The sequence below is a fragment of the Poromitra crassiceps genome, assembly GCF_964638095.1.
Source record: "Poromitra crassiceps genome assembly, contig: HAP1_SCAFFOLD_847, whole genome shotgun sequence".
Lineage (NCBI taxonomy): Eukaryota > Metazoa > Chordata > Actinopteri > Beryciformes > Melamphaidae > Poromitra > Poromitra crassiceps.
Genome location: NW_028151562.1, coordinates 8,155 through 18,419, shown reverse-complemented (window position 1 = coordinate 18,419; position 10,265 = coordinate 8,155). Strand labels below are relative to the sequence as shown.

Sequence of the window (10,265 nt, the reverse complement as noted above, 5' to 3'; positions counted from 1 at the left end):
CATCACCAGATCACATGTCATGATCACATGACATGTGGTCATCACAGACTAATAATTGCCTACCAACTTTATTTTTGGTGTTACTTATGTTGATAATGTTGCTGGGCAAGGGTCCAGCAAATACAATGATGAATGAAAACGTCTCTAAAATAGAATATTACTGAAGTCCAACAACATTCAAAGCTGAGATCAAACAATGCAATGTTTCCAGGGACGCACACAGATAGACCCCAGGAGGTGCTCAAGCACCTGCCCTTTTGACTCAGAGGCTCATTTCTAATTCTAGAGTGAGGATACTGCATCACATGAAACTAGAAGACCTAATAAGGCATCCATTGGTACCCACCAGGTCATGCTGCTTGTCGTGAAGGGGGCTAAATAACGCTGCAAAGTTAGGCAACATTTTTGACTTTTCCCCACTTGAGCACCTGCCCCCCAAATATGCAAATTACACCACTATCTCATCAGCAAATCAGGGAACTGGAAATGCATCTTCTACTTACATAAGCAATTTGAGCTGTAGAGAAATGTGAAAAAGAAAAGCAATCTAAAAATAAAGAAGAAGAAAATAGGCCATGTCAGGCATTCAGTTCAACAAGGACCTATGAAAATACTACATTCTTTTATCAACACCAGCACATGTAGGCTAGTCTAGAATAGATACAGTAGGCTATACTGTAACCTTGTGGCAGGCTATACAAACTAGTAAAATATTAAATTTGCCAGTCATGACATTGTATCATATAGGTAGATTAGACAACATGAAGCTCCGTTCATTCCCACTCTCTTTCTCAATCTGGACCCTGCTCTCTCTACTCTTGGATTTAATCCAAGCTCAGATCACAATTCGTTTTATCTTTTGCACTTTGTGGAGACCTGCTCTAAACAAATTTGATAATATTGTTGTGCTCCTTGCTGCTTATGGTGCTCAGCATGTTGTTTATAGGCATAGGTATGGCTATGGCTTAGGTAGGGTAGGCATAGGTAAATATTTAAGTAGGCATAGGTAGGCTATTTAACAGTCCAGTCCTGTTTATCAACTGGATAGTGGCCAGTTGGCTAGTTGGTTATTATGTAAGGCTGATTCTGAGCACCTTTGTCCTCAGACTTAGCTTAGTTGTTGTATTACTTTTCTGTTATCAATATTCATTGCACGTAGTCACTGGATGTGTGATGTGAGTCGCCTATTCAGTGAACAATTTCCACCCCAAAGTGCTTCAACGGTGACAACAGAAAAACAGGAAGAGGGACATTTTCCACACTGGTCAGCTGCTGACCTGGCTCTGCTTAACCATGTGGCTTTATAATGTTTTGTTGGAGCTGGACCTCAAGGCGATACTGCTGTTTATTTCCTTCTTCCTCCTGATAGCGGATTTCGTCAGATACAGGAATCCTCCAAACTATCCCCCGGGTCCGCTGGCTCTTCCCTTTGTGGGGAACTTCTTCAGTGTTGACACAAAACAGCCTCACATTTACTTTACAAAGGTAAGCTTTTTTCTTTTCGTCCTTCCTTCTTTCTTTCTTTTCTTTTTTTTTTTTTACCTTAGAGCACTTTAGGATAAAATATTCAAATTAATAATGGAATGCTTTAAAGTTTAAACTGTAAATGTAACTTATAATTTTCAAATTGTGCTTTCTTCTTATAGTTCTCTTTAATTTTCAATTGCTTTAGGAGATGTGCATTCTTTATTTTATTTTAGTCTTAGAAAAGAATGGGAAATACTGACACCTAGTGGTCAAACTGCAAACACAAGAAAATATATCTCATGTAGGAGCAAGCACATTTCCAGCTGCTATGCCCATACATTTTGTACTTGCTGTTTTCTTCTTACTAGTTAACCAATGTTGGCTCTTCTCTGGTTTAATGTCCACAGCTCAGCGATGTTTATGGGAATGTGTTCAGCGTCCGTCTTGGCAAGGATAAGTTAGTGTTTCTGTCTGGGTACAAGATGGTGAAGGAAGCCATAGTGACACAGGGTGAGAACTTTGTGGACCGGCCATACCGTTCAATAGCTGACAGGATTTATTCCGGAACCTCAGGTACAAAATCTCTCTCTTTCTGTCTCATTCCCTACCTCTACCTCTCTCTTGATGTACTGTACAGGAATGAATTCCATATAGGTCTACTGTACATTAGGGCCTAATGCACAGTAGGCCTACTGTATATGGAACTCAGCCTAATGATTATAGGCTACTTCTAAATTAACTGAGTGTCTTATACTGTGTGTTACATGCTTGTCCAGCTGGTCTCTTTGACAGCAATGGTGAAACATGGAAGACCCAGCGGCGCTTTGCCTTGTCTACCTTACGTAGCTTCGGCCTGGGCAAAAGCCTCATGGAACAGTGTATCTGTGAGGAGATTCGCTACCTACAAGAAGAGGTGGAGAAGGAAAAAGGTAAGAGGAAGTAGTTCAGAAGGGACGGGAGCAGTGGAAGAGAAGCAACACAGAAAACAACAATTACTGCATAATTCAATAATTCAAGTGGATCCTTAAACAAAATGGCACATAATTCAAGCTGTTTGACGCTCTTATCCGGAGAAATTGACAATTAGTATGGGCTCAGATTCCCACACATCATTACAAGCAACAGCTGTCATACGCCAAAGTAGTTGTCATGCTTGCCATTTGCTAATTAAAGCCGCTTGTTAAATCTGACCAACTGGCCTCTCATGATTGAAATGTTCCTATAATTAAAGCAATGGCATTTTCTGAACTCTGGACATCTTTACTCCAGGTGAACCTTTCAACCCAGCACGCCTCTTCAACAATGCTGTGTCCAACATCATTTGCCAGTTGGTGTTCGGGAGACGGTTTGACTACAACGACCACAAATTCCATATCATGTTAAAGTATCTGTCTGAAGCCCTTTGGCTGGAGGGCTCCGTATGGGGTGTAGTAAGAGAACAATATCCTTTTAATTCAGTCATTGTGTTTTTTGTTTTTTTAAGTAGATAGAGACATCTCTTCTAAAAAATTTTTTTTTTTTTTCTGTCCTCAACCTTTTCCGACTCTGAAAATCTCAAAAATGTTGGTGGCATAACATCCTACCATAAACAGTACAGAGGCCAAATAATGCATTCTCAGAGCACTTTTTATTTTAACGATAAAAGGAGCTGTCCATCAGCACCACAGCTACAATAGGCTAATTAACATAATGTATTACAAATTAAATAACGGTATCATTCAACAATGGATAAATGCATTCTCATACATAACAATAATAATAATTACATTTTCTTCAGGAACATTGTAATGTTTTGCAAATGATTTGGTGGGCCACTTGCAATACCTTTGTGGCCCACCAGTGTGCCCCGGCCCACAGGTTGGGAACGGATGTAGGACAATCCTGCTTCATTAAAGGTGCTGTGTTTAGCCTCAATAAATCATTAGCACATTAGTTTTGAGACATGAGTATAATTACTGTAAACCATTGAGATCATCACCAAGAAGATTGGCAGCCTCTACCGGCCTCTCCTCTGCATTTGAGTAGGAAGGTGGAGTAGACTGATATCGGACAGAATTGTCAATTCGTTACACTTGGAGCAGGCAAATTCGAAGGTCTGGACCTAGGCAAGGGTAGGAGGGTAAAAAGAAGAGGGGCAGCTCTGTTGCTCTATGGTCAGGGGGCCCATGTGCTCTCAGAGGCAGAGTCGCTACATTGTCTCTGGACACAGATTTATTGAATAAATGGCCAAAAACAATGCATGATTGAAACCAATGTGACTTTTCTTCCTGTAGCTGTATGAGGCCTTCCCTAAAGTGATGAAGCATTTGCCAGGCCCTCACAACAAGATGTTTCGCCACTACAAGTACTTGGAAGGCTTCATCAGTCAAGAGATAAAGAGGCACAAGCAGGACCTGGACCCCAACAATCTCCGGGACTACATCGATGCTTTCCTCAAGGAAATGGAAAATGTATGTGAGCAGCTACACTGCACACAATGCTGTACAATCATTGCCCTTTCATTCAATACTGTATATTATTTTCTTCATTTCTCAACAGCACAAAGGAGATTCTGATCTAGGCTTCAATGAGGCCAACTTGGCTCTGTGCTCTCTTGATATGTTCATAGCTGGAACTGAGACCACATCCACCACTTTGCAGTGGGCCTTGGTTTACCTCATCAATGACCCCGAGATCCAGGGTAGGTGAAATCCTAAACCCTGAGCTCTCTGTGAATTTGAAAAAGAGCAGATGTGAGTTTAGTGGTCCTTTGCCGTATGTCATCCCCTCTCTCTCTCCCCCCACCTTTCCTGTCTGTCTACTGTCCTATCAAATAAAGGCAAAATGCTCCAAAAAATTCAAAATTCAAAAAAGAAAAAACACCTTTGTGGGTGTGTGCTGCTGGGGCCCCAAGAAAGTGCAGTGTCAAATTTCATGTAATTCATCCGATTGTCTTGAAACTTGTCGTGTGTGCTGCTGGTGACCTGAGAAAGTGTAATGTCGAATTTCAATTTGACCAATTGGGGGAGTGGTGCAAGCAGGCGGAGGATGAGGGGATGAAGAGTGGGAGACCATGATGTGTGAATGGGGGAAGGAGAGGGAGGGGAATGGTACTGCACTAGTAATAACAACAACAACAACAACAACAACAATAATAATAATAATAATAATAACAATAATAATAATAATAATAATAATAATAATAATAATAATAATAATAATAATAATAATAATAAACCTTAAATCTTTGTTGTAGTTTGTAATAGTTTTCCCCAAAGGACCTCTGAAGGGGTCCTTCTATCCTCCAAGGCAAGGATAAAGCTAATAACATTGGTTCAGGACGGGAATTTTTGATCCCCTATCACCCTATTATCCCATGTGATTTGGTGGAAGCTACTTCATCAGGGCACAACACATAAGAGAAGACTATATGCACATTAAAACACACAGAAAAAGCAGCACCTGTCCTGTAGTGGGAATGAGAATGCTTCTTTTTGTGAATAGAAATAGATACTTTAATGTGGGTGTCTGCCTGCTGTAATGTTTTAATGTGCATGTATTGTGCCCTGACAAAAGAGCTTGCTCTAAAATGCTTTGTCCTATACAGATGATTGATGGAATCAAGTTGCTTTGTCCTGAACCTTTTTCCCTAATTGCTATTAGATTAAATCCTTCTATTTCAATACCTAGAGAAAGTCCAGGCAGAGATAGACACAGTGATTGGACAGACCCGCCAGCCCACTATGGCCGACAGACCCAACATGCCCTACACTGATGCTGTCATCCATGAGATCCAGAGGATGGGAAACATTGTTCCCCTCAACGCATTCAGGATGGCCGCCAAGGACACAACGGTGGGGGGTTACTTCATACCCAAGGTGATCTACTCAGACTTCAGTCTTTCAAGTAGTCTAAACTGGCTTGGTCAGTCAGCCAATGCTGCAACATTGCTTGGTGTTAACCTCTGAGTCGTGTTTAGGGTACGACCGTGATTCCCATCCTGACCTCTGTGATGTTTGACAAGAATGAATGGGAGACTCCAGATACCTTCAACCCTGCACACTTCCTGGATGCTGAGGGCAAGTTTGTGAGGAGAGAAGCGTTCTTGCCTTTTTCTGCAGGTAAACTAACATTAGTCTCGGCTCCCAGACAATTGGAGATTTACACCTACCAATCGTCTGGGAAACCTCTTGTAAAAGAAAGTGGTTTGAACGGCCGTGAGACAACAAACAAACCTACAAACCTAACAAACCTACGCCCCTTTGGCCTTTGCCAAGTTAACAGAAATCATGCTCTCCTCCCATTATCCTACATAATGAAACAAACTGAAGATTCCTGGAATCACTTTGTAACACAGAGACATTGAAAATCCATGTCCTGAGCAACGTTACATTATTTGATTCTGTTCTATCTGTTTACAAGCACGCGACTTCTGCATGTGACCGCCCCTTCTGCACTTTGGATTGGTTCTATGATGCAGATTTTTTTTTAACTCTATTTCCACCCAGTTTTAACAATGAAAGCTGGGAGAAAGTTCTCAGTCTCTAGTTGAGAACTAATTCTAACTTATCCCTAATTTTCAACATGATTTGATAAATCTGGAAAATTATGTGATCCTGAGTTTCTATCCTTGTCCTACATCTTGTGTATCTGTGTGTCAGGGAAACGTGCGTGTGCAGGAGAAGGCCTAGCCAAGATGGAGCTGTTCCTGTTTTTCGTCAGCTTATTCCAGAAGTTCTCTTTCTCCACTCTGGATGGAGTAGAGTTGAGTACAGAAGGGATCGTTGGAATTACACGCACACCGTATCCCTTCAAGGTCCATGCCAAGGCTCGCTGAACCTCGCTGATCGTACGGAACCCTTTTCATGTCATTAATAATGTAACCAATGGTCTGTAACAGAAAGCTACAACTATTTTGTAAGATCCCACTTTGTCTGCTGTATAGTTGCCTATGGGGTTTCATATGTATCAATCTGCTTGTATTTTTCATTGTGTGTAATTAAACAAATTGTTCTTGTAGGAAATGTGTAGGAAAGAGGCTCGACTCTCAATGCTGCTGAAAATACAAAATGATTTACTATCATATCTGTTATCACATCTTTGGCCAGTTGGTGAACATTCATATAAAGGCCAAACGGGCTATAGCCTACCACCATCATAAATGTACAGAACCATAAGACAGGTAGCGACATTCACCAGCTACCTACTCACAGCAACTGCGGGTGACAGCCATAGGAGAGCATAGGCGAGTAACACATAGTAAAACACAGAGTACCTCTATTATGCTGAAAGGCTTAGGTGGTTGGAGGGAAATGAATGGCTTGAGACCGAGAGGAGTGCCAGAGAGAGCAATAGACTGAAACATTGCTTATTTATACTTTGTCATGTATGACATCACAGCAGTACAGTAAGTATGACATCACCGATGACATCGGCAAGTATGACATCACAGCATGGGGGTGCTATAACCTGAAACTGGGCATTAGCTGCAGATAATGGTCTTCATGCTTGAAATTTAGTCTTAAGACCTCACTTAATCATGGCAGCATTATGTCTCTTTTAATGTATTTTTTTGACAACAATGAGAGCCTATGACTTCTGGGAGATAGGGCAAACCTGCAGTAAAGCTGTCCTGCAGCATTCTGATCTTGGATCAGAATATGACCATGTTCTTTCAATACTGTCAGTTCCAGAGTTCTCTCACTTCCTGTCTCGTTCATGCTCTCTCTCTCTCTCTCTCTCTGATGCATGCATGTGCCTGCACACACAGAGGCTCACAAGGTGAAAACAATTCCAGCCTGCGACAGACAGACAGACAGACAGACAGACAGACAGACAGACAGACACACACATTTAAATACTTTTATTTGGATCTAAAGTACAGCAAATATTACAGACCCAAACATTTTAGAAGAAGGCCGCAGTACAGTACATTTATATTGAACCAGACACTGATGCATGTACTTCTTAAGCACAGGAAAAGACATTGCAGCAAGATGATGACTTAAATATAATGTATGCAAACTAACATATGTAAGCATGTTTAGCACTCAAGGGTATACAAAGCATCGTCTTCTCCAGATAAAGAGGCTGCCTATTATGGCTGAAATGGAGCAGTATTTTGCTAATTTTTTTGCATCAGGCTTTAGCAGCCTACCTAGTTGCAGTCCACGGAGCACGAGTTTGTGGACATGCCCCAGACTCCCAAACACAAGCACAATGAGTTGGCAGCTGTAGCCTAGAGTTGTAATATATTCTACCAAGGGCTGATATTTCATGAGTTTGGTTGTGATGCAGGTGTCCATGTACAGATCAAAAGAGCAGGCTATTTCAATGATGGTGACTGACTTTCTGCTTTCATTGATGAAAACAATGTCTGGGGTATTTGGGATATTGTGCAGTGTGTTATTGTCGGTGGTGTTGTGATTGAACCAGTCCAGTTTGACAGTGTTGTGTTTGTGCATTTGTGTTGTATTGTCCTGTACTTCTCTGATGCTGTTTGACACCAGATCCACCAGGCGGTCGTGCCTGCTTATGTAAAGTCCTTTGTATTGGCTGCAGCCGTTTAGGATATGTGCTATTGTCTCTTTGTCGCGGGGGGTTGGGTGTAGGATACAGTGTGGGTCATGTGTTGATGGATACCAGGTTGCCAGGTTATATTTTGTTGGTAGGACTTGTAGGCGGGCCTTGATGGTGAAGATGAGGATGTCCTCACCACACACACACACACACACACACACACACACACACACACACACACACACACACACACGCCCTAATCAGGAGAGATCAGACATCATCTGGCTCTCCTGCGTAGTATCGAAGGCTGAAAGTCACCTACTTCAACTGGAATTGGTGTTACTACAATATTACAGACCCAAACATTTTAGAAGAAGGCCGCAGTACAGTACATTTATATTGAACCAGACACTGATGCATGTACTTCTTAAGCACAGGAAAAGACATTGCAGCAAGATGATGACTTAAATATAATGTATGCAAACTAACAGCATGTTTAGCACTCAAGGGTATACAAAGCATCGTCTTCTCCAGATAAAGAGGCTGCCTATTATGGCTGAAATGGAGCAGTATTTTGCTAATTTTTTTGCATCAGGCTTTAGCAGCCTACCTAGTTGCAGTCCACGGAGCACGAGTTTGTGGACATGCCCCAGACTCCCAAACACAAGCACAATGAGTTGGCAGCTGTAGCCTAGAGTTGTAATATATTCTACCAAAGGGCTGATATTTCATGAGTTTGGTTGTGAAGCAGGTGTCCATGTACAGATCAAAAGAGCAGGCTATTTCAATGATGGTGACTGACTTTCTGCTTTCATTGATGAAAACAATGTCTGGGGTATTTGGGATATTGTGCAGTGTGTTATTGTCGGTGGTGTTGTGATTGAACCAGTCCAGTTTGACAGTGCTGTGTTTGTGCATTTGTGTTGTATTGTCCTGTACTTCTCTGATGCTGTTTGACACCAGATCCACCAGGCGGTCGTGCCTGCTTATGTAAAGTCCTTTGTATTGGCTGCAGCCGTTTAGGATATGTGCTATTGTCTCTTTGTTGTGGGGGGTTGGGTGTAGGATACAGTGTGGGTCATGTGTTGATGGATACCAGGTTGCCAGGTTATATTTTGTTGGTAGGACTTGTAGGCGGGCCTTGATGGTGAAGATGAGGATGTCCTCACCACACACACACACACACACGCCCTAATCAGGAGAGATCAGACATCATCTGGCTCTCCTGCATAGTATCGAAGGCTAAAAGTCACCTACTTCAACTGGAATTGGTGTTACTACTTCACCAAAGCAAAATACGAGGAGACTGGGTGTATCACATGGACTTGTTACATATTATGCCTGAAGACTCTTAATACTGCAAAATAAGCACTTATGGGACACTAAGAGGTAAGGATCCCTCCAACAGCATTTACACAGGAAAATAAAATATATTTTCACAAATCGTTTAATGACTATATATAGACAGCCATAAGCCATGGCACAGATAATTTAATGACTATATATAGGTATAGATTTGATTGTCAGAGAGGGGGAGGCAAGGTCTGGCCCAAAGGTTGCTCTGCCTGGTCATGTGACACAGCTTGTTTATATGCCCTGAAAGGTCACTCTGATCTGTTGCCTATTGGACATTCATACAAGGCTAGATTTCAAGACATCTCATGCTCAGTATTATATTTAACATTAACTGACGTCCATCACAGATGAAGTCACTTCAAAGCTATGGAAATTCTCCACAGGCGTTTTGCAGAATCTCCATCCAATCAGACCTGTCTAAAAATATATTTCACTACAGTTTCAAAAGACACTCAAACAGACTCAAAATCAAACAGTTAATGTTGCACCCCTTGTGGATTTTCAAGTATTCAAAATGTAGTTAAGTTGTATACAGTATGCCCAATGTCAACATCAGTTACACTTCAACAGGTTCTATGAATGTTGTTCTGCTGCTTAGTTACTGCAAGCATTCATCAATCATCACACAAGAACAGAACTCTGTTGAGAGAGAGATTCCTGAGATTCCATGAGATTAAATCTGGCTCATATTGTTTTTGAGCTTGTAGAATAATGTTCACAAATGTTCTGAGACTTATAGCTGTGCAGTATATCACCATATTTGAATGTGTGTGGGGGGGAAACATGAATAATTCAAATGTGTATATGTGTGGGGAATAAATTCAAATGTTTGAATGCATAGACATGTTAGTAGCCATAAATTTGGATTGCATAAGAAAATATTTCTCAAAATGAAATACCATGATCCTAGACTCCAGCCAGGTACGTTATTGGGAGGGTTTACT

At 41.4% G+C, this 10,265-nt stretch overlaps 1 protein-coding gene across 1 annotated transcript; it reads left to right on the top strand.

Annotated features, from left to right (window-relative positions):
• Positions 1–1,293: 1,293 nt before the first annotated feature.
• Positions 1,294–6,354, top strand: LOC310771588 (cytochrome P450 2J2-like; the record flags this gene model as incomplete). Its single annotated transcript, XM_083664167.1, has 9 exons — positions 1,294–1,485; positions 1,875–2,040; positions 2,244–2,396; positions 2,737–2,897; positions 3,741–3,917; positions 4,006–4,147; positions 5,137–5,324; positions 5,426–5,567; positions 6,108–6,354. The coding sequence occupies 9 exons, from the start codon at positions 1,294–1,296 to the stop codon at positions 6,281–6,283; spliced, it is 1,497 nt and encodes a 498-aa protein (XP_083520293.1). The 3' UTR covers positions 6,284–6,354.
• Positions 6,355–10,265: the final 3,911 nt, after the last annotated feature.